This window comes from Suricata suricatta, chromosome 10, assembly GCF_006229205.1.
Source record: "Suricata suricatta isolate VVHF042 chromosome 10, meerkat_22Aug2017_6uvM2_HiC, whole genome shotgun sequence".
NCBI lineage: Eukaryota > Metazoa > Chordata > Mammalia > Carnivora > Herpestidae > Suricata > Suricata suricatta.
This window is the reverse complement of record NC_043709.1, coordinates 113,892,951-113,917,038: the sequence shown is the minus strand read 5'-3', so window position 1 is coordinate 113,917,038 and position 24,088 is coordinate 113,892,951. Positions and strand designations below refer to the sequence as shown.

General features: G+C 49.1%; 1 protein-coding gene across 1 annotated transcript in view; it reads left to right on the top strand.

The window, feature by feature from the left end:
- FAM171A1 (family with sequence similarity 171 member A1) overlaps nt 1-24,088 on the top strand; it is a 92,385-nt gene that overhangs the window by 39,913 nt on the left and 28,384 nt on the right. Inside the window, exons 3-5 of the mRNA XM_029955575.1 lie at nt 1,489-1,581; nt 16,099-16,257; nt 20,629-20,805. Coding sequence (XP_029811435.1) covers nt 1,489-1,581; nt 16,099-16,257; nt 20,629-20,805 — 429 coding nt within the window. The remainder of the gene's footprint in view (nt 1-1,488; nt 1,582-16,098; nt 16,258-20,628; nt 20,806-24,088) is intronic.

Here is a 24,088-nt window from a genome sequence, read left to right as displayed (position 1 = left end):
ATAAATTACCAAAATTAAAGCACTTAGAGTAATTTCTGACCTGTTTGTTCATGTTTGTGAATTTTGTAGTTGGAAGCCCAGGTCCTTAAGCAAGAATTTTCAAAATAGCACAAATTCTCTCACCTTATTAGTTTCCAGGATAGGGGGACATATACTTCTACCACGTGACGTATGTTAACCTAAGCACATATTTTTTAGGTCCTTTTTTAATGTTAATACCTAACTTTATATATTTTACATTCATATAATGTGTAGTTCAATATATCCCTAATATGAAGGAGTGCCTGGGTGGCTCAGTCAGTTAAGCATCTGACTTCAGCTCAGGTCATGATCTCATGGTTTGTGAGTTCAAGCCCTGCATCAGGTTGTGCACTGACAGCATCGAACCTGCTTGGGATTCTCTCTCTCTCTCTCTCTCTGTCCATCCCCCATTCTATGTCTCTCAAAATAAATAAATGAATTTTAATATATATGTGAAGAGATTCAGAATCTTGACTAACAACTTCTAGTGAATAAAAACTAGTTGACTGTTGCAGCCTAAGCAGTTATTATATGAGAAATTGTATTCCCATGGCAATTGGAAAGTCTCTTGCTAATCAGACTTAAATGAAAAAAAATAGTTCCCGTTCTCTCTCCTCACAACACTCTGATACCAAATGAATGGTACTTTTTCTCAAACCAACCAATTCTCCAACTCTCTGGACCCCAACTGGGTGTCTGTCCTACAATTCAGTTCAGTTCTAACCTTAACTACCAAGAGCTAGCACAGACCCCACAGGTTAAGGGCGCAGTCCCACAAGACTGTCCCCTGCCCCCCTGCTTCAGACACAGCTCTCGGGGTATCACCTGTGCTTCTCATAACCAACTGTGAATCAGGGGTGCCTACAAGCCCTTTGGGTTCAGTTATTTGCTATAGTGGCTCACAGGACTCAGGGAAACATTTATTTACATTTGCCAATGTATCATAAAGGACACAGAGGAGCTGCCAGATGAAGAGGTAGACAGACGAGATCCAGAAGGGTCTTGTGCATGGCTGGCATCTTCTGTCCCCATGGAGTTGAGCTGTGCCACCCTCCTGGCACGTAGATGCATTCACCAACCAGAAAACTCCCCAAACCCTATTATGAACTTAATCTCTAGCCCCTCTCCTCTCCCTAGAGGATCGAGGGGAGGGGCTGAAAGTACCAAGCTTCTGTTTACAGCTTGGTCTTTCTGGTGACCGGCCCCCCATCCAGGAGCCCACCGAGTTGCCTCCTTAAAACCAAAGATGCTCCTACCACCCAAGAAATTGCAAGGGACTTAGGTGCTCTGTGTCAGGAACCAGGAGCAGAAACCAAGTGTGTAATTTTTATTATGACCCTATACTCAAAATCAATATTGTTGACTGATTTGAAATCAGAATACAAAGAATGCAGAGTACCCCAAAATTGGAGTGGGCATTTTGATTTAAATATCAGAATTCCCTTATGTCCATTTTTATTTCTGTAGTATTTTCTTCACTGAGCCTGGGCCTGCTTCCAGAACGATCCGCGACGCTAATGGTATATGAAGACGTCGTCCAGATAGTCTCAGGATTCCAAGGTATGTTGAATATTGAAAAAGAAAAGCGACGAACTTTGGGGCCAGCCACTAAAATCCTCTTGTATGACGGCTTCTTGACCTGTGGTGATGAGAGAGATTTTACCCAGAGCTGGACACAATGTATGTTGTCCGTGTGAGCGCACAAACACACTTGAACTTCGGTTCAACGATCCCCTGGCTGGGATCTTGTTCGTTTTAGGGGCAGCCTTTCATTGTGTGGGAGAAAAAAAGAGGCTTCATCACTCTGTGCATACTACATCTCTCTTTCTTCTCCAAAGCTGAGAATATTCACCTCATGGGCTCAGAGCCCAGGACCCCACCTGAGCGTCCCTGAGCAAAGGTTCATAAATATTCACCGGGACACAGCGGAAGGATCTAGAGATCTGTTGCACAATAATGATCTTCACACTCCTAAACTATACCCTTAAAAATGGTTAAGATGGTCAAATAAATGGCATGTGTTTTTTAACACAATAAAAAGGAATCCCCCCCTTAAAAAACAAACAAAGAAGCGCGCATCGCCTTCAAGTGTGGTCTTTTTCTCTATCTTGTCCCTCACTTTCTTACCCTGTCTGAGCGCGCAGTGATGTATATACATGTGACCTTTCTTGCAGGTCTAACATCTCGTGCAGAGACACTAGCATAAAAGACTTGAGAGGGGTTTCCCTGAGTTGGTGGTGGGGTTAGAAATGGGAAGAAAAAAGAACGCTTATGTCAAACATATTTATCTGTACCAAAACCTTTCCTCTAAGCTATGGGCCAGCGAGCGCTATTTCCTGGCTCTTAATGTTCCATCAGATTAATTTTTTTACGTACTTCGTTTTAATACAAATTCTCTACCGAACCACATTCCTGTGCCATTTGCAGATGAAGTGAACTCATTTATTCCTTCCTGGGTAGCTGTGGAGACCCTGTAGAAGTGAGCGTGCAGTCATTATAAATAGCATATAAGGCTATATTCCTTTTAGGCCTACAGCCTGATAATTCCAATTCTGTGTATGTTGCAAAATGATTAACACTGTAAGCCTGGTCAACACCCGTCACCACGCGTAGCTACAAATTTTTTTTTCTTGTAATGAGAACTTCTAAGTTCTACTCTCTCAGCAACTTTCAAATATGACATCCCCAGGACTTCTTTATCTTATAACTGGAAATTTGTACCTTTTGAGACCCTTCCCCCATATCTCCCCAACCCCCTCTGACAACCACCAATCCATTCTGTTTCTATGAGTTCAGGTGTTTTAGATGCCACGTAGAAGGGAGACCATGCAGTCTTTCTCTGTCTGGCTTATGTCACTTAGTGTAATGCCCTCATGTTGTCACAAACGGCAGGATTTCTTTATTTTTTATGACTGAATAACATTCCACTGTAGATCACCTCTTCTGGGTCCGTTGATCCATTGGTGGACATTTAGGTTGTTTCCACGTCTTGGCTCTTGTGAAAGAGGCTGCAGTGAACATGGGGGTGTGACCTTGGTTTTCTGGAAATGAGGGAATGATTACACTACCTTCTCATATTCTTTGCTGAGAGATGAATATTTAGTGTCTTGCTATCATTTTGGCTGGACTACATTTTGATAAAGACTGCTCTTTATCACAGTTTTGGTCTTTATCAGAATGTAGCCCAGTGGAAAACGATAGCAAGAGATGAATGGTTGTAATTGGTGTCCTGGATACGGACAGGCTGTGCTCACCCATTTACGCTGAGATTATGTCTGTAGATGAGGATTTCTGAATATAAGTTAAAGCTGACTCTCAGAAATCAAACAGAAACTACGAATCCCCTGAACCTGACTTCTGCAAGCCGTGGAGTTTGATACCTACTTTCATTTCCTGAAGATGGGCACACACTCAGCCTGCCAGCTCCTCAGACCCAGGCAGGTTGGGACTCTGCTTCTTGTCATCAGGGCTGTTGCTGTGCCCTGTGCCCATGCGGCAGGGGACTGGTACAGAGCAATGAAATGGGGAGTGCCACCAACTTGTCACAACAGCTATATATTGTTTTCTTCTTAGATATGCCCTAAGATCCATTTTTTCACAGAGAGGGAGACAAACCGTAAATGACTCATTTTAATGTTTATTTTTGAGAGAGAGAGAGAGAGAGAGGGAGAAACACAGTATGACCACGGGAGGAGCAGAGAGAGTGAGGGAGACAGAATCTGAAGCAGGCCCCAGGCTCTGAGCTGTCAGCAGAGCCTGATGCAGGGCTCGAACTCAGGAGCCCCAAGATCATGACCTGAGCTGAAGTCAGACACTTAACCGACTGAGCCACCCAGGTGCCCAAGAGACTCTTAAATACAAAGAATACACTGACAGTTCTGGGGTGGGGGGGGAGGTAGTTGGGGGGTGCTAAATGGGGGTCAGGCATTAAGGAGGGCACTTGTTGGGATGAGCACTGGGTAAGTGGTATAAGTGATGAATCACTAAATTCTACTCCTAAAACCAGTCGAACACTATATGTTAACTAACTTAGATTTAAATAAATTTTTTTAAAGACCCGTTTTTTTTTTTTTCTCAACCTTGCATGTTTTGATTTTGTAATTAAAAAAAACTGGCTATTGAGGCACCTGGGTGGCTCAGTTGGTTAAGCGTCCGACTCTCGATTTTAGCTCAGGTCATGATCCTCCTGTTGATGAGTTCAAGGCCCGTGCCAGGCTCTGCACTAACAGTGTGGAGCCAGCATGAGATGCTCTCTCTCCCTCTCTCTGCCCCTCCCCTGCTCTCTCACTTTCTCTGAAAATAAATAAACTTTTAAAAAAAATTTAACCCACAGGGATCTTTGGTAGTAGCTAATTGATTATGGTGTTCCTCAGAGAAATATATTTGGACAGTCTGTACTCTAAGAAAAAAAAAACTGACCACCTACCATATGTTATACATTGTTCAAAAGGCTGCAGCCACCATAATTTTCATCACCTGCTCTTCCTCTTAACTGGCCCCTCCCCTACCTTTTCCTCAGAGTTAGTCTTCATTTCCTCTCTTACTAGCTGTTCTCATTCCTTGTTCCAGTTTTCTTCTGCTTTCTGTGAATTGCCCATCCTTTTCCTCAGACGTTGGTCCTTCAATTTACCTTTTGGGAGAAAGTTCTCAAGTAGCCAGGCTGCTGGGCCTCTGCGGTGTGGACCTGCCAGTGGGCCTTGATAGACAGAGGGGAGGGGCACCAGGGTGGCTCAGTTGGTTAAGCATCCGACTTTTGATTTCAGCTCAGGTCATGATCTCACAGTTCGTGAGTTCGAGCCCTGCATCGGGCTCTATGCTAACAGTGCAGAGCCTGTTTGGGATTCTCTCTCTCTCTCTCTCTCTCTCTCTCTCTCTCTCTCCCTCCCTCTCTCTCTCCCTGTGTCCTCTGAGCACCAATATGGCTGCAGCGAACGCCCTTCCCCCTCTTCTCCAAGCACTGCCCCCCTTCCTGTTCTGAAATGTCCCTGAGTCAGAGCCTTCCCTGCAGCCTTCTCAGGTGGGGGCTGGCCTTGTCTTCTTCCTCCTCCCATCCCTGTGGATCCCTAGAGGCCAGCTGGACCACTGCCAGTGTCTGGGTCAGCTTTCCTCCTGGACCAAAGGTATTAGCTCCCCGATCCCAGGTTCACGATGCTCCCAGAATTCTTTCCTGGGAATGTGAGCTTCCATATGGTGGATGCCCCCTGGTGTCCCGGCTGCTCTAGCACCCCAGGGGTGCTCCCCTTTGCCCCACCTCAGTCACCCACATCCCTATAGATGTGCGCCCTGGTGGGAGTGTGCTTTTCTGTCCCACGTCGGTCACCCACTGCTGCAGTCCTGCCTTAGGCCATCATTCCAGCAGATGCACCCCTCCGAGTCCAGCCCCCACACTCCCTCCCCTCCCCCTGTGACAGCGGTTCGCACACCCCTGAGGGCTCCAGGGTCTTGACCCACCGCATCCTTACCCACAGGATTGCCTCTCTGCCAGGCCTACGAACTGTGGCCCTAGCAGGTCTCCTGCCCTTGCAGAGCCGCCCCCCTCCCCTCCCCTCTGCCATCCTTGACCAAGGAACCCTGGCCCTGGTTGACCTGAGCCACTTGTGGCCACGGCTGCACGTGGCTGGAGGAAACCTCACCGGTGGTTGTGCCGGGTGCTTGCACATCCGGTTCACAACCACAGACCTCAAATGGGCATCAGCCCTGGGGCCACTTCCTAGTCATTTGTTCTCAGTGTCTCCAAGACAATTTTCATACGCACTTCCCTACCTGCTGGCTTCCTGTGTGTTCACTCACACGCCCATCCCCTGTATTCCTCTCCTCACATCTCTGCATGCTTCACTTTGAAGCTGAGAACCCTCACCACCACCCCCTCCGCACCCCCAGCAAAGTCACAGACTCGCTCACGGTCCTTGCTGCGCTAGGAGTGTCCGTGTTCCATTACGTGCGGCTCCTTCTGTGTGTGCTCAGTACCTCATCCCTTCTCTTCCTTAGGGCTTCCAGAAGTTTTCCCTCACCGTGCTCTCGTCGGTGGTGGGCAGACGTTAAAGTTGTGCCTCTCTAAGGCTTCCGTGACCATGCCTGTCTCTCACCACCGCCCTGGGTCTCTGCCGTCTTCTGGAAGGGCGTCTGCACACCCTTCCTTCCTGCTTCCTCACCTCCCTTTCCCTGTTCCGCACACTGCAAACTGCTCTCCTGCCTCATTGCTCTACTCAGACTGCTGTGTCAGAGTCTCTTATGAGCCCTGTGTGGCCCGGCCCAAGGACACACGAGGACACATCTCTGTGCGTTTCCCTGGATGTCTCCACCACATCCAACAAGGAGGACCGGTCACTCTTTGTTGAAACTCTTCCTGTCTTCCATAACATCATGCCTTGATTTTCTTTCTCCTCTTGGTCACTTCTCTGGACACTCCAGGGGCTGTCTGCGCCTACGTTTCTCCTTCCCAGTACCCTCCCTACAAGGTCTCATGGGCCCATGCTTTAATGCTGTCTAGATTTGGATAACTCCCGATCTCTCACCCCCCGCCCAGACTCGCTGAGATGGAGGCCCAGAACTGGCTGCATATTTGACATCTCCACTTGGATGTCTAATAGTCCCAGACTTAACCTGTGCACATGGACTCTGGATGTGTCTAACCTTCCATCTCCACAGATGGTACAAACGTGGTACTTAAGCGGTCAAGCCAAACCCTGTCCTCACAGCGTGGTTCTCGGCATAGCTGCGCCCTCCAACTGGGTCACCACCACATGAATCCAAGACTCCATTTCCCCGCTGGAGAGCTGCAGCAGGTTTTTAATTGGCTGTCACCTTCCTGCTCTCGGCAACCCAACTCCAGTCTTTGCACTGCTGGACTAAGCAAGTTGCCTAGCTTCCGCTCCTCAGTGGTTTTCCCGTTGTACTTGGAATAAAGTCCCCAAATGCTTAGACTCAGAGCTGGGCAGTCCCCAGGCCCCTGAGCCTCGGTGGCCGTGCAGTTCCCTGGAAGGTGAGTATTGGTCAGAAGGGGCTGAGATTGTAGTGTCTGGACACATGTCCCCGCGAGCAGGCTCTCTGCACCCGACCCCTCCATGCACACTTCTTTCACCCTACAGTTCTCGTGGTGGACCTCTCCTCTTGTCCTTTGCAGGCACCTTTGACATCCGTCACACTCACACATGTGACCCCTTCTCGGTCCCTCTCTCCCTGGGAGCGACACTACCCTGAGCAAGGTGTTTTGTGACGAGGGCTCACTCTGGAGCCCACAGGGTCTGTTGCCGTGGCCACACTTTACCCCACTGTGGCCACCAGACCCCCTGTCACTGCCAGCCTCGCTCCTCACTGTCACTGCCAGCCCTGAGACCTGATCTGCTCTCTGGTGACTGGGAGGGGGCTCTTGAAGGGTCTCAGCACCCGTGTTACACGCCATCTGTAAGGAGTCCCCTTCTCCCCACGTTGTGTATGACCTTCATCTCCCCTTCTTGTGCTCCATGAGTCAAATAGGCGTACAGCGAGCCGGGGCCTCATGCCCTGAGTGATGGCACACGATGTCTGTGCTTGCGCATACTCGCATCCTCTCTGCTGCCCACACGTTGCTCACTGGTGTGGCCACAGCCACTGCACCGACTCAAGTCCTGGTCATTCTCCACTTGAACCATGCAGTGGCCCCCACCAGGTGCTCTTGCTCTAGTCTGGGAGTTAGGATTGGAGCTGGACCCGAGACTAACCAGACGTCCCCCCTTTGTGTGTCCCTCCTAGTACACCTTGCACGGAGCTGCCAGAGAAATCTTCTGGGGGCAGAGCTGCAGTTATTTCACACTGCTCCGTTCCCACCCACCCCACCGTTGCCCTGGAATGAACCCCCGTCCCCTTACGCGGCACATACCAACCTGTGATCCGGCCTCAGCCTCCCTTCCGCAGGCGCTTCTCCCTCAGGGTTTGTTTTCTAGCCTAACTGAATTTCCTTTACTGTTTTCCATCTGGGGCGTCCCACCCCACCTTCCCATCTGTCTTTAAGCCCTTCTTGGACATCAAGACCAGCTTCAGGGCCCCTCCTCCAGGTATTTTCTGCATCTTCCCCAGAGATGTGGTTCATGCAGGTGCCTTGCCCTCCAGCCTCGGCCACCAACGGGCTTATATCATGTGACTCCTGACCCAGAGGTAAGCAGTCCACAGTGTGGCCAGGGGCAGGGACCCAGCTAGAAAAGAAAATCTGGAGCCATCAGTTCTTCTCTCTCTTCCTTTTATGGGGATTGAGCTAAGAACCCAGAAGAGGTGAGAATCTCCACTGAGTGGTTTCCAGGAACAGCAGGTCTGTGACCGTGCCAGGCCACCTACAAGCCTAGGCCAGAAGAAAAGGAAAGTGGGGCGCCTGGGTGGCTCAGTCAGTTAAGTGTCCAACTCTTGATTTCAGCTCAGGTAGTGATCTCATGGTTTGTGAGTTTCCGCCCTACATCAGGCTCTGTGCTGACAGCAGGGAGCCTACTTGGGACTCTCTCTCCTTCTCTCTCAGCCCCTCCCCTGCTCATGCTTGTTTGCTCACTCTCAAAAATAAATAAACTTAAAAAAAAAAAAGAGAGAGAGAAGAGAAGATATAAGTAAGAGAAGGGAGCCAAGTGGTAGCAGGTCAGAGAGAAGCCACGTCAGGGGATTAATGGAGTCATGGTCAATAACACTGCATGCACGTGAAATTTACAGACTCTTGCCATGTTGTCCAGAGCTGCCTTAAGCCCAGAACCATATGGTCCTGGAGTTTTCATGCCCTCTGGCTCCTGTCCTTGCATTCTGACACACCTTGCCTCCCTCATGGCCGCTCAGGTCCTTATCAGTAACCAGAGGGTGGATTAAAACCCTTCAGCTAAGGTTCATGAATCTTATTATGATACCTCCCTTCCTACCATAGTTAGTAGTATGATGTTGTTTCATGTTTTCTTACCAGTTGAAAGGAAAGCCATAAGTAGATCATTTTTGGTCTTTGCAGTTCTCTTCTACACAACTAATATACAACTGAATTTATAAAAGCTATGTTAGATTTTTGTTCTCAGACTGGGTAAGTGTAGGTGCATTTATTTATTTAATTTTTTGGTGGATTCAGAGTAGAAAAAATATGTTCTTACTTGATCAGAACTGTAAGTACTAGAAGCCTTTGAATATTAGCGTGTCGTTCAGACGTTATAATGTGTCAAAGGCACCTGAGAAAAGGTAGGTAGCATGAGGACAGGTCAGTGGTGAAACTTCACACATGTTACGTGCCTGGTGTTGGGTGATGATGCCCATTGTTCGGTTTTATGAGACACTAAAGTGAAAGCTTTGGAAGAATGAAGGTCACTGGGTGGAAATGAAAACAGGAGAGGAGGGGAAGGGGCCCCATCCTCATTAGTTAGATGCTTCATGCTTCAGTGGACTTTTTTATTTTGAAATGTTTACACACAAGCCAAATGGGATAAACACATGGGAAATGAGAGTTTTCCTAGAAAAATAGACAGCCCGCTTGTCTTCTTCTTTGTAGGTATGGAATTTATTTAAATTCTGACCATACACACTCAAAAACTAGTCTCTCATCAGACTAGCTTCAGACACAGATAAATGCACATTTCCAATGGTACTAGCCTTGGCAGTCAACTTTCATTTAAAAAGTAAGGAAAGTGATTGTGTTTTTGTTGTTGACGTTGTTTTATAAAGAAAGCCTGGAGCAGTCTTATGATAACAATGTGGTGAAAGAGGAAGGACCAGCTTAGTAATTGGTTAACTCTAGAGTTTTTCTGCACCATAGGCTGTATCTGAAAATGTGCTCCTTGTCACAGAAATGCTTGCAAATTGCATTCCAACTTTGCGATGGGATGGAAGCAAATGACAAGAGAGAACAGTTACAGATTATCTTCTAAGAATTATTCTCTTTGAGGGGCGCCTGGGTGGCTCAGTCCGTTAAGCATCTGACTTTTGCTCGGGTCATGATCTCGCAGTTCGTGAGTTAAAGCCCCATGTTGGGCTCTGTGCTGACAGCTCAGAGCCTCGAGCCTGCTTCAGATTCTGTGTCTCCCTCTCCCTTTGCCCCTCCCCCCCCTCTCTCCCTCTCTCTCTCTCTTTCTCTCTCCCTCTCAAAAATAAATAAACATTAAAAAATAATAAATCTCAAGATTACTAATTCTAAGTATGGATGGTACTGGCAGGTGGCCTGCGGCTCTGGCTCCCACAGCGTCCAGCAGACCTTCTTGCTGTCTCAGAAGTGGGGCATCTTGCTGACTCTGTCTGTGAGGACATATATAAGAAAGTGTCATGAAGATGCACCACTGCTCTGGGCCACACTCTCAGCACCCCCTCCCTTCTGGTCCCCAGGGCACTGCTGCAAGCCCCACCCACTTCATCCATGCCCCGCCTGCCTCCCTACCCCTCCTCCTACCAAGGACCTTGCACGGAGAAGAGAGGCCACCAGGGGAGGGTGGCTTGGTGACTTCTCTCTGGCCCTCCTGATGTGTCTCCTGTGGTCCCTCCCCGACCATGAGCCTCTCCTCCCACACAGGGCCACACCTCTTATCTCCTCACGCCTCCCCCTCCCTGTATTTCTCCTCCGGGTCTCCCTCAGCTCCCAAAACCCCAGGCCACCATTCCAGGAGAAGCCCTTCATAACCACCTTCCTCTTCCAGCTTCCACTTGCATCTCCATCCTCTTCCAAACAGGACAGCTCTGCAAGGGAGAGGACATGGGAAATTAATGTTCACCCAGCACCTGTTATGCCCCGGGAGGCACTGCTGGGCATCATACATGTATGTTCTGATCTAGGCATTGCAGCAACCCTATCATGAGACAGGCATGTTCACACCCATTTGAAAGATAAACAACCTGAAGCCCAAAGTCTCTCAACTAGAAGGTGATAGACGAAAGGCTGAAACATAGAGTTGAGTGGCTCCCCTGCTCCGTGTTCTCTTGTGGTAGTGCCTCTGATTAGGGAGATGAGCACGTTCACAGGGCGCAGTGAGGTCACTGCTGGAGAAAGATACACGTAGCGTTTAGAGGCTGGGGTGCGATCCAGAACGTCTCCACGGAAGAAGTGGCAGTTAAGGCACATCTTGGATGCTGTGTGGGATGTGCAGGCAGAGACTGTGGAGAAGAGACCCGAACGTGTGTGGAAGCAGAGGGCAGTGCAGTCCCGCGTGGCGAGGGGGTGAAAGCCAATTGGCAGGAAGTCCAGCCTCTCTTCCGAGGTAGGCGTGGCGAGCTAGGAGGGGAACAGAAGTCAGGCTTGCAAGAATTCCTTTCTGTGTCTTACTAACAGTGTGCCTTTGGACAAGTCACTTGGCCTCTCTGGGATTCAGCTTTCCTGACTCAAAGAGCGGAGAGGTTCTTCCTTCCCAGAATTGTTGTAAACAGTAAGTGAAATGATAGAGAACTTTGTACGTTCTAAAGCATTGAACTCCACGTGTCACTTACAGGATGAGAATCAGTAATGGGGGTCTGCCCTGCTGTGTAATTGTCGCTGCCATCATTAAGTTGCTAAGTGATGGAGATCCATCTCTGGGCAGAGAAGGGATGTGACCGGAGTGACTTTAGAAAAGTCAGTGTGTCCGTAGATGAAGTGGGAAAAAAGCGTCAGGCCGGAGCGCTGTTAAGGTGAGGGGGAAGGCAGGGTAATGTAGGGTGAGGGCAGAGAGGAGGAGAAGAGGATGCTGGAAACGTTGCTGGGAGGAGATCGGCCAATCCTGGCGGGGCGTGAATGTGCAGAATGATAGGGAAAACGACGGTGTGCTGGGAGCAAAGCTGGGTGTGGGGCAGAACAGGGAAGGGGACGTTAAGTGGGAGAGAAAGTCAGTGATGGTGTCGATTCACCTGTGGGGCATCCAGGTGGAGGTGTCTGGAAGGGAGAGGCAGACATGGGGCTCAGTGCGGACAGGAAGGCCACCGTGGAGGGGAGTCAGTGAGGAAAGAGCCCAGAAACAGCCGAGGCAGCTGAAGGCAGCCCCTTAGGAACTGTTTCATCCGGAGGTGGGAGGAGGGGGAAAAAAAACGCACTTGCAGAGGAAAAAGCTGGCTGATTCTAGAGAGACCAGAGCATAGGGGCGCGAATGCCAAGCAGGAGGGGCTCCTGGGCGGGGGCGGCGAACACTGTTGACCATTGTGAAGAGGTCAGCGAGGGGGAAGGCTGGGAAGTGGTCATGGGTTCGCAGATGATACAGTTGTCCATTGACATTAACGAGCGCCGTGTGTGTTGTGAGTAAATGCCAGCTCTCTGGGGGCTGGGTGGAAGGAAAAGAGGCCTTCGCTTTCGGGGATAACAGTGTTAAAGTCAGGTTTTACTTTCCTCGTTGAGGAAGAGACGGGTATATTTGTTGGTTGTGGAGGAAAAGCCTGTAGAGAAAGACAAGAATAGTTCCTAGGCTGTGCCAAGTCTTGCTGTATGACAGGCAGAAGTGAGGCTAGAGGCTTGGGCTGACCGTGGAGAGGAGGGACAGAAGGGACAAGGGAGGAGGGAGGACAGGAGGCGGCGGCCCCAGTAGTTTCGGTAACACATGATGAGGTTTTGGGGTGATGGTGCGGTAGTCTAGAGCCGACCACCAAGAAAGAATTCCTGAAGATATCTTTGGTGCAAAAAGGTGATTTTATTAAAGCACATTGGCAGGACCCATGGGCAGGAAGAGCTGCCCTGGGGTCATGAAGGGTAACTCATTATATACCCTCAGGTTGGGAGGGGGTCAGGGATAGAGTAAGTCTCGAGGAATTCTGGGAGCCAGGTTGCCAGGACCTTGAGGGGCTGGCTGTTGCTAGGAAAATGCCATTTATTACCATTTAATAAAACCTCAGTCACAAGGCCCTTCAGATGTCTATCAGGGGCCATAAGCCTGGGGCCTGATTGCCAGTGTATATCTTGGGGCAGTTGAGATAAAGGAAGTTGACTTCCAGCATCCTCAAGGTTGGAATAATATTAAACTAAGGTTCTCATTTGCCCCCTGCAAAGTGTCATCCTCAAGGCAGCTGAGCTCCTGGAGGGAGGTCACTCTGCCGACCAGGACTTGTCACTGGGCTAAAGGCAGTGAGAGAATTTCATGTTCCATTTGCCTGTGTTTCCCACATCACCACATCACCGTGGCAAGTGCCTACACCCCTTCTCTTTGTTCTGGGGTAGCCGGGGGTGTCCGAAGAATATCACACAGATCCCCCTGGGGTGGGGGCTGGGGGGTGCGCCAGCCTGCATTTTGCCCTCAGCTTGCCCCACGCTCCCTAACCACGCAGATCCTGAGCATTCAGGGATGGAGATGGAGCCCTGCGTTTGAGAACAACAGAGAAAGTTTGAAAAACCGCTATTGTAGGGAAAGTGGGAGAGGCATCCGGAGAAGACCTAGCCAGTCCTGTCCCCTTCTGTCCCTCCCCCCGCCCAGCCCATCACAGCCCATCCTGGAGTTACAGAAATCTAGCAGCACTCATACAAGAAGATGGCCTGAGGTCCTGATTGTTCTCCCAGCCCCACGCAGATCCTGTGTATTTCATTTACACCGAGGCTTAGAGTAACTTCAGCCCTTAACATAACTCCTCTCATGTGTCTTCAGTCATTTCTGACCACAGGCAGAGGTCTGGTCTTTGCTCTGTGTCGGGGAGTGTGTTTGGTCCCTCAGCAGACAGGTGTCCGTGTCATGCTGGTCACAGCGTGTGTGCAATTGGCTGGACAGGCCACGTCCCCTCCTAGTAAACCTGCCCCAGGCATCCTCCTTCTGTGCCCCTACCTGCCAGCCACAGCAAATAGACCCCAGATGTCTGGCCAGTGACCAAGTTCTCTGGCACAAAAAAAGAAGGGGAGGCCGCAGAGGGGAGGGGAGGGAGGAGGGGTGCGGAGGGGAGTGAGATGCATCTCCCAATGACATGCATGATATGCCAGAGAGCAAGAGACGGTAAGTGCCCTGTTAGAGAGAGGGGTGAGGGAGAGAGGGAAGGAGATGGGGAGGGAGGGCAGGAGAGACGGCCAGAGGCCCGTGAGAGCTGGGGTGCGATGGGGTCTGGAGTCTCCCAGGTTCCAGGCCAGTCCCTATGAGGGCCTCAGTCTGATTCCCCCTTCACCTTTTAGCAGCTGCCCTTTTCACTTGGTCTGGTTTGAGTAGGTTTCTATTCCTTCCAGCCAAAAGAGCCTTTGCAAAAATCTCAGCCTTCCCGTCTCCCAGGGGTTCTTCCTGAGGCCTGGAGAGTTGCACGTGTATCTCACCCTGTTCTGCCTTAACCCTCATGAGGATAAGTCTCGCCGTGCCCGGTCACACTTTAGAAATTGTGTATCTGCAAAGTGTTTGTTTCCCCCACTGTGTGAAACCCAGGCAGGCCCCAGCAGCATTGTTTAGACCAAAGAACAGTAGAGAAAAGGGAAGTAAGTTCTCAGAAAATTCACTCTCATTGAAAACAACACAATAGGAGCAGTGAATGATGTCATGTAGTTGGGGGTGAGGAGATGGAAAAGGCAGCCTTGCCTTTGACTTTACATCTCTGAGTGCAGCGGGGGAGAGGAGAACAGAGAAGCAGAGTGCTCCTTGCCGGGCGTGGGGTGCTCCTGGGGGACGCGAGGTGTCTGAGCTCTGTGCAGACCAGGAGGTGACAGGCGGAAGACATCAGTCTTCTGTGAAATGAAAGGAAGAGACCAGACTGAGCAGAGCTGGGAGTGAACAGACACTTGGATGCTCGTGCATTCCTGGGGGTTGTTTTAGGGGTACAGAGTGTCAGTGATGGTTTGAAACAGGACTGCGTGTGGTCCAGTTAGTTTCAGCGGAGGTGACCGAAGACAGAGAAGTCATGACTTTGGGCATCTGGCTCCCGCGGGTCCTGAAGTGGGGCTTGTGTTTCATGGAGTGCAGACCAGCCATCGGAGACCTCTAACCAGTGATGTTTAGGAGGTTCGGACAGCAGCTGGCTCTCCACCATCTTGGTTGTCACACTCAAGTCAGCCCACCCCAACTCAACGTCCATTGTGCTTCTGTGGCCTCACTTGTAGAAGAGAGATGTGGGCTAGTTGATCCTGTGGGCTCTAAAACTCCCTTCTGCTAGAACCCTTTTGGATAAGCTTAGTCCCCACTGCAGAGTTTCTGACCCAGGGTTAAAAGGAACCGTGGAGTTGGCATAAAGACCATTCACTCAGGGCCGGGGGCTATGGTGCCAGACAGCCATGGACTGTGGGGAGGGAGCCCCCAGACGACCACAGGGAGACCTCAAGCCCTGGGCAGGCTATGCAGTGACCCGAGCGCCGGGGCGGATCACTGCTTTTGAGGAATCATCCTTTTAAACCACACAAGTGTGTACTTTCAGTGGTAAAGTGCTGTCACTCCCAGTTCTACTCATTTTTGTCTTAAGGGTGTTTTTGCACCTTAAGGATGACTTAGCACCTTGACGTCTTGCGACTGTCACCGGAGCATTTGGTAAACATGGGTTCGGGCTTTGCGATCAAAACAACACGTGGAGTGCAGTTGCACAGCAGGTGCTGTCACCGGCTGGCCCACCCGGCCTTCTGCGCACAGGAGCTGTGTGTGACGGAGGCACGATGCTCCACTTCACTCCAAGGGTCTCGTCCCCACATCGTCAACGTAAGCTGCACACCGCCAGCAGAGACTGGATGCCACCCGGCAGCTTCCACCAGAGGAAGGGGGTTCCTTACTGATGAGCTCTTGTTAGTAATTCATGCCCAGGCTGTACACTTCCTCCCTTTGGCCTGCTGCTGTGTGGTGTGTGGAGTGAAGCCAGATTCTACCAGAAGATGCAGGAGGCGTGTGGGTAACGGCATCAAAGGGTATCTCTTGCTTTGTAAAGAGATGAATTGTCATCTACTCCTTTCCCTCCTGCGGACTTCCTTTCCCCAAACGTCACCCCCATCCATTGGCAAACGCTGGGCAGTGAAACTGCTTGCTCTCAAATACGACTTGGGAAAGCTTTTTGTTAAAAACCCAAATAACATCCTGTGTCAAAACAAACGTGACAATGGGCTATTATTCCTGTCCCCATAATAGCATGTTGTCACATCTTTGCGCCCTGCGGCGAATGGGGGGAGGGGAGGAGACCGGGGAGGAGGGGGCGGAGAGAGGCACTTCCTGGTTTCCTTAGATTGACTGCCCCTTCGGGAGGTAACTCAGAAGTTCATTTCTGCAGGTGCCCGGCCACAGCCTCGTGTTCACTTCCAGAGAAGAGCCCTGCGGTTGCCCGAGAACACCAGCTACGGTGACCTGACAGCTTTCCTCACTGCCGCCAGCTCCCCATCGGAGGTGGACAGCTTTCCTTATTTGCGAGGACTAGATGGGAATGGAACAGGTAATTCTGAGTCTCTCCCCTTCCCAGTTGGAGCTTCTGTGTTTGAATTTTTCTGTGGCGCTGGAAGGGTTCGTGCTAAATGGAAGAACCAGAGCCGGCAAGTTCAAGGGTGTTGAAACTGTGTTAGTTAAGGAATCCGGTCTACGCCACTGCAGTGTATTTGAATGACTTTTGTCTCCTTCAGTCCTTCGGCCTTCTGTACCTTCTGAACTCCACTCTGGTAGACTACGTTGATTTAATTCAGAGACGTGCTTTTCATTGAAATTGTTGTGGTTTTGGTTTTTTTAAATGTAAAGTCAGAGTTAGAGGCTCTCTGCCTCTTGTCCCACTGGCCCCCTGGAGCCTGGAGGATGCCCCGTCCCCACCCACATGCCAGAGGGGTGGCACTGGTCTGGTGCAGAGTGGGGACAAGGGGGTGCGATTTCTAAGATCAGGAGCCTTTAGGAGTGGGTGCCTCTGCTCTCTGCCATCTGTCCCCATCTAGCACATTCTCTCCCATCCTCTGTGCTGCTGTCTCTGCCTTGACTTGACAAACAATGGCCAGACTTTGAAGTTGGTTTGAATCCTCTCCTGTCCTCGAAGTGAGCTGTCAGTGTCACACTATTCTGACATGACACACAGAGCTAAAAAAAAATCAGAGACACTGAAACCACCAGCCAGAGAATATGTAATAATTCCTTACCAGTAAAAACTGGTTCTCAGCCAACAGCACACTGGGCCCTAACATGGTCCCTCGTCCCAGGGAATGGAAAGTAGCAGATTCTGAAGTACGGCATCGTTTCTGGTCTCCCCTCTTGTTTTCCCCAAATGTCTGATGTGAAACCCAGAGGCTGTTCTGGGTTAAGTCCTGCTGGGTAAGGAGGTGACTGCATTTTCCAGAAACACTCTTATTAAATTTCACTGAGCCCTCCAGGGCTTTGCATAAACGGATCTCTCGGATCCTTCCAAAAACCTTTTTTTACACCTGCAGCATCTGATCCATTGTGCAGAATGCTGACAGGTTTCTGGGGACCGATCGAGATGACCTGGCAATTTGTTCCTTGCTTTTGTGACACCTGCCTGTCTGTGGCACCTGCCTTCAGAAAAACTGCTTCATTCTTCAGTTTTCCCCCAAAGATGCAATTAATGCATCCATTAATTGGCCATCAGATGAAAATGCCTGGTAGCCACTTTAAGTAAGCATTACTGGGGGAGATTCTTGACTTTTCCTTTAAACGTACAGGCCTAGAGAAAAGTACTATTTCTGGAATAGGAAAACATACAATTTGAAAGCATCAGGCACCCTCTCCCCAGTCTCCCCAATAAGTAGTGCACCAGCCTAAAGCCCTAACTTGGAGGGGCGACCTCATTCCTCAGAGCTCTTTAATTTTTCTGTGCTCCACTTCCAAGAACTCTTGAATAAATTATGGAATTCGAGACAATGGGCAAGGGAGAAGAACGCAGAGACATAGGACTATTGATTTTAGAGTTTTATTTTTAAATGACTGTTATTTCAGGGGGGAAGGAAGAAGGTCTTTAGAAGGTTACAGGCAACCTCTTTTCCCCTGAAATTACTGATACTTGACGTGGGAAGAATCAGACCTCGCTTGAGCACTGCCGGGAACGGCGGCCACCCCGTGGAGTGTCGGCTCACATTCCAAGGAGGGCGTGGGCGCATGGGCTCCGCTCAGCACCCCGCATCTCATCAGCCAGGTGCCCGTGTCCAGTTTCACACTGTGCACAGCCTCTCTTTTGCCCCACCGTTGCTAGCCTCCCTCCTGTTTGGTAAAATGCATCTAAGGGACTGCAGCTTTGCGTGAGGGCCTGGCCCACGCACGCCAGGGTGAGGCGGCAGGCTCTGGCGTCCCTGGAGTCCCACAAAAGTGCGGGGAGCCCACGGATGGGATTGGAGAGCTCTCCGCTGGCCGGTCTCCCCAGAGAGTCCTTGGTGGTGTGCGGTTCAGGGGGAGTTTCCAGGGCCGTAAATGGAGAAACTGAGCCCCAGGGAGATGTGGGCCACTTTCCTCCCCCGTCCAGCACGTCCACTTGCTTCGTAGCATCCCAGCGTCACACGGGGCAACCTCTCGCACAGGCCACAGACACTGCACCACAGTCCCCACTCTGGTTTCTAAGAAATTTCATGCACCCAACCGTTCTGACATTCCCAAGCAGTTCCCAGGAAACGACTTCTGCTACTAAATCTAGGAAGACAGAGCAGAGTCAGGAGAATGACAAACACCCAGCAAAGCTGGTAGCAAGATGCAAAGCCAAGCAGGACCGTAGGTGCTCCTTGAGCAAAACCCCTCACGTTAAAAGGGACGGGTCCGAGGCCTCCTAAGCGTGGTCCGGCGGTGCTGCCCCTCCCCCTGCTGCCTTTGCCTGACACCTGTCTTTATTCTGACGTGACAGGAGCCTGGTAACATCAAGAGGGAACAAGAAGGAAAGTCCTCATTATACAGAACTCGGTGCTTCCTGTAGAGTTGCAGTCTTATAACCAGGACTGGAATGCAAACAATGGAGCCCTTCAAAGCTTGGAGCAGAATAAAGAAATGGGAGGGGACAAGGGAGGGGGTTTTGGAAGGCGTGGAACCGGAGTGGGTATTTAGCAGCGACCGAGAAAGCCAGAATAGCTGCCTGCTGGATCTTCTAACAGAGGACTCGTAAAGGAACCTCGAATCTCCAGAAGCTAATGTATATCACTTTAAATTAATATGCTCTTTTCTGCAATGCTGTGCTTACTTCTAAATGTTTAGAGCCCAGCTTGTTTGTTTCCATAGTCTCCTGGATAAATCATCTAGTCCAGATAATGCAGATGAGGGAAACAAATCCCACAGGAATGAAGTAACTTACCAGAGGCCACAGTCACAGTTAGTGGTGCCTCTGGGACCACAACCCTGGCTTCCTGGGCCGGGAATGTGCGAGAAAATAAGAAGGGAAAATTGAAAAGTGACCATTGGGGTATTAGGAGGCAGAGTTAAGCGGGAGGAAAGGATGGGCGATGAGTCCGGAATACTTTCCCTGCTCTACCTGCCACTTGTCTCTCTTGCCTCATCCTGCCTGGGTTCGCTGAAAGCAGCACTTCCTGATTTGAAAACATTATTGATAAATTGTTGATATAGAGTCTAGTAAGTTACTTAATTTCTCTTTGTTTGCGGTCCTGCCCCATCCAGAGAGTCTAACAGAACCTAGAGAGCTGCACTGGAGACCCGGCTTTGCCTCCGCGTGCCCATTGGGCAGTTGGCACTGTTTTAGGTCTCATCCCAGAAGATATTTTGACCAGAAATAGGGTAAATTCTGGGGTTTGGCTTTCTGTTCCCTAAAGACTAAAGTCCAGGCTAAAAGATTTCACAACTTGAGCCTGTGATTCCAACATGGACCTTTTGACGAAATTCCCAATACCATTCCTATTCTTTCAATGGCAGATGGCTATAAATCGTAAAAGGTAGTGCTGCTGTGATCTATATATAAATTGCTCTACAAAGGATTTGGCCATCACTTGTGTTGAAAACTCTAAAATTTACTACATCTCCCTTAAATGTTTACATCTAGTCCTAAGTGGTGGTTTGCATCGGCTGAGGTAGTTGATAGGTAGGTACCTATGTAAGTAGCTTAATAAGAAATCCTCTAGATTATATTCTAATGGAGCTTAAAGGTTTTTTTTTTTTTTTATCACTGTGAGTTTGTCATTTTGCTCAAGATTTGAAATTACGACAGTAAACGTTTTGTGTGATATCATATTTCACTGCAGAAAAAGTGCTCCAAAATGGATCGCTTAAGTATATAAATATAATATCGCTGTCCTAAGCATTCCCTAATTTATCTATAAAGTGGGCAGTCATTAAAGGCTTGGCTTGGAGAAGAAAAAGCCCCTAATGTAGAATAGTTGGCCTGTTAAATTCCTTTTCAACAGATCAAAATAACAATGGCAACTAAAATAACTCCTAAATCTTTCCAGAATGAGTTTTCAGTAGGGTACTTTTAGTAGAAGTAAGTTAATATTTTGAGGCGCTCCTGGAAAAACCTGCCCCTCTTCTTTTTGAAAGCAGTCCATAATGTAAAACTTTTGGTTTCACTGTGGCGATCAGCCGAGTAATTAACACATGTGTGGGGCTCCCTTTAGGGAGGGGTTGATATCAGGGAGTTCTGCACATACCCTCCTCTGACACCCTAGAGAAATCTCTTCCTTTTGAGGCCCTTTCTGAGAGCAATGCCCGGTAGTTAGAGTCGGCACACCCGACCTTCGGATTTTATATATGCAAAGCGCCCAGTGCAGTCCCTGGCCTAGAGGAGGCCCTCGGTGAATGGTGGCTGTTACTATTTTGTCACTCACCTTGCAGCGGCCCCACATGGGGCCTTTCTGTGCACGTGATGGAGATTCCGTCTTGCTTCCAGGAAACGGCACCAGGTATGACCTGACTCCAGTCACCGCCGTCAGTGTCCACTTGCTCAGCAGTGATGGAACACCCGTGCTGGTGGACGGCCCCATTTACGTCACTGTGCCCCTGGCCACACAGAGCAGTCTGAGGCACAATGCCTATGTTGCGGCGTGGCGATTTGACCAGAAGCTGGGTAAGCAAGACGCCAGTGATTGGCTAGCAGGTGACTTCGTTACTATTTGATTTTTTTCCTTTTAAGACATCTATGCAAGTCTCCTTTCCTTCCTTGAGGTTACTGAATTCTGCTCCCCACAGCGTTATTGCTTGGTTTCTGGTAGGTGAAGCCTAACTCCACGGTGCCAGGCAGGCAGCACACTTTTCTGCTTTTGTTTTTGTTGTACATTTAGGTTAACCGACTTGAATCTTTATGAGAGCTAAAATTGGCCCCCCTAGTCTTTATCCTTTTATGTTCTCCGTTCTCTGATCTCTCATGGTCATGTGTGTTTCTGTTTAATGCAAAAGGAAAAACAACATTGCCAACAACATACCAGAAGAGAAAATAAAAATTACCCATAATTCCACCACCACTAATAGTAGTTGGGATTATATCCTTCTGGTCATTTCTGCCTGCACGTACGGGTTTGTTATCTATTGCTGCCTAACAAATTTGCCCTAAAACAGAGTGACTTTCAACAACAGTGCATGTCTCTTAAGTCACCTTTCGAGAGGGTCCAGAATCCAGACACAACCTAGCTGGGGGGTTCTGAGTCAGGTTCTCCCAATAAGGTAGCGGTCAGGCTGTCAGCCGGGGCCGAGGTCTGGCGGGGGCCAGCGGCCACATGTCCAGTCTCGCTCACGGGAGTTTTGCGGGCCTCAGCTCCTCCCTAGCTGCTGGTCAGAGGCTTCAGTCCCTGCCGTGTGGGTCTCTCCATAGGGCGCCTCACAGCATGGCTGCCTGCTTTCCCTAGAGCCCAGGATCTGATAGGAAAAATAAAATAAAAATACAGAAACACAAGTGGACAAAGCGGAAGTCAGTCTTTTATAACCTAATATGAAAGTGACGCACCGTCACTTCTTTCCATGTGCTGTTGGTCACAGAGCCCAACACTGGCACCGTGTGGGGTAGACCCACAGGCATGTAGACACCAGGAGGTGGGACCACCGGGGCCCTCTCCAAAAGGCCGCCTTCCACAAAATAGATTTTTAACAGAAATGGGATTGTATGCTAGGTACTGCTCTCTAACGTGCTTTGAAGAATCACTTGTGTGTCCTAAATATCTTTCCATGGCATCAGCTGTTACTCTGCAATGTCACAGTTAATGATTGCATAGCATTTCATTAGATGGATGTGTCATAATTTGGTTGCTCTCTACCCTGTAATTAGCGAAAACATTGCTATTCTTACCAGTGCTGTGATGAATATCTTTGTAGCTAAATCTTGAGGCACGGGCATGATTATTTCCACAGGATAACATGTTAGAGGAAGTGGAACTGTTGGATTAAAAATATACATTGGGGACGGGGCACCTGGGTGGTTCAGTTAGGTAGAGCACGCAAGTCTTGATCTCAGGGTCATGAGTTCAAGCCCCACATTGGGCATGGAGCCTACTTTTAAAAAATTTTTAATTTTTTGTACAAAATTCTAGGAGTGCCAAGGGTCCCTAGGTAGTTTGGTCAGTTGAGTGTCTGACTCTTGGTTTTGGCTCAGGTCATGATCCCAGGGTCATGCAATCAAGCCCCATGTCAGGCTTTGTGCTGAGGGTTTAGTGCTTGCTTGGGATTCTTTCTCTCTCATTCTCTCGTTCTCTTTCTCTCTCCCCCTGCCCTTCCCCCACGTCAAATTAAATAAATAAGTAAATAAGTACAAAATTCTAAAGCTTTTAGTACATGTTTTCTCATTTTTCTCTAGGAAGTTTGACAGTTGACGCTCCCCAAGACAATATGGGCACACCTGCTTGTGCACTTAGATTTTCCTACCACCTGCATTCCTTGACCTCCAGTCCTTAGAAGGGGTCCCTTGGAAGTCAAGCTTGAAAACACCAGGTTTCAGATCCCCCAGTCCAGAATTTTAAACTATTAGACCATACATAAAGATTATTGGGAGATGTTTGATATCAAATGTGTTTTCAAGGATCACCTCTTTCCTTGAGTAGTCAAATTAGAGTTCTGGGAATTTATATTTGAAAAAAAAAAATGCCCCTTGAGTATCCAGCGTTTGGTAGGGTTTTGTTTTGTTTTGTTTTGCTTTGCTTTGCTTTGTTTTACTTTCCAAATAACTAACAGACGCCATCATTATTTGTGTGGAATTCACTGGCTTTATGAAATGTACCAACCTTGACGTTGAAGAATGCTTGGTGCCGCCGCACTAACATGCCCCGCCCTGGGATGGACACACTACCACTGATGTGTGTTCTCCACGATGTAGTGACTTTTGGAGCCGCTGTGATGAGGGTCAGGACATAAGAGCCCTGCACCTCCCAGAAGAAGACAGATTGGGAGGAATGTGACTGAGAGAATCTCAGGAGAACACAGGAGAAAGGAGAAGGGAGACAGCTTGTCTTTTGTGTGCTAAAAACCTGAGTCTGCTCCGTGTAAAGCTGTAGGTCCCACCTGGAGCGAATCACTGTTCCTGTTTTCTCGTTCATACAAGACATGCGTTTGTCGGGCCCTTATATATTCTGCTTCTCTCTCTGGACCTCCTGGTTGGCCCCAAATGTGCCCAGGAGCAGCAGCATGGCATTTGGTTAAGAGCAAGGAAGGGCCCTGGGGACACACCAGATTGGAAATCCAGCTCAGCTACCCACTGGCTGTGTGGCCCTGGGCGAGTTATATAACATCTCTGTACCATAGTTTCCTCAACTGTGAAATGGGGTTGATAATAATCGTACCTAATGTTGTTACAAAGAGTGTATCAGTCAGAGTTCTCTAGAGAAACAGAACCAATGGGGATGTGTGTGTGCACAGAAAGAGAGGGATTTATTTTAAGGAAGAGGCTAAGAGATTTGTGGCAGCTGACCAGTCCAAAATCTGCAGGATGGGCCAGCAGGCCAGAGACCCAGAGAAGAGTTGATGTTGCAGTTTGAGCCCAAAGGTAGTCTGCTGGCAGAATTTTCTCTTCCTCGGGGAAACTCAGTCTTTTTCTTAATGCCTTCAACTGACTAGATGAGGCCCACCCACCTTACAAAGACTAATCTGCTTCGCTCAGTGGCTTTTGATTTATATGTTAATCTCATTTTATTTTTTTGTGTTAGTATCATTTTAAAAATGCCTTCACAACAACACCCATATGTGTTTGAATATCATGAGACCATGGCCTAGCCAAGCTGACACAAAAAATTAACCATTCCAAGGACTACATGAGTTACCATTTTGTGAGAAGTATAGTGCAGTGCCTGAGACATAGCAAGGACACCCGAAGAGTTTATAAAGAGAGCAGAAGACTCCCCGTTCTGTAGGCTTTCACGGACTGGACCTTC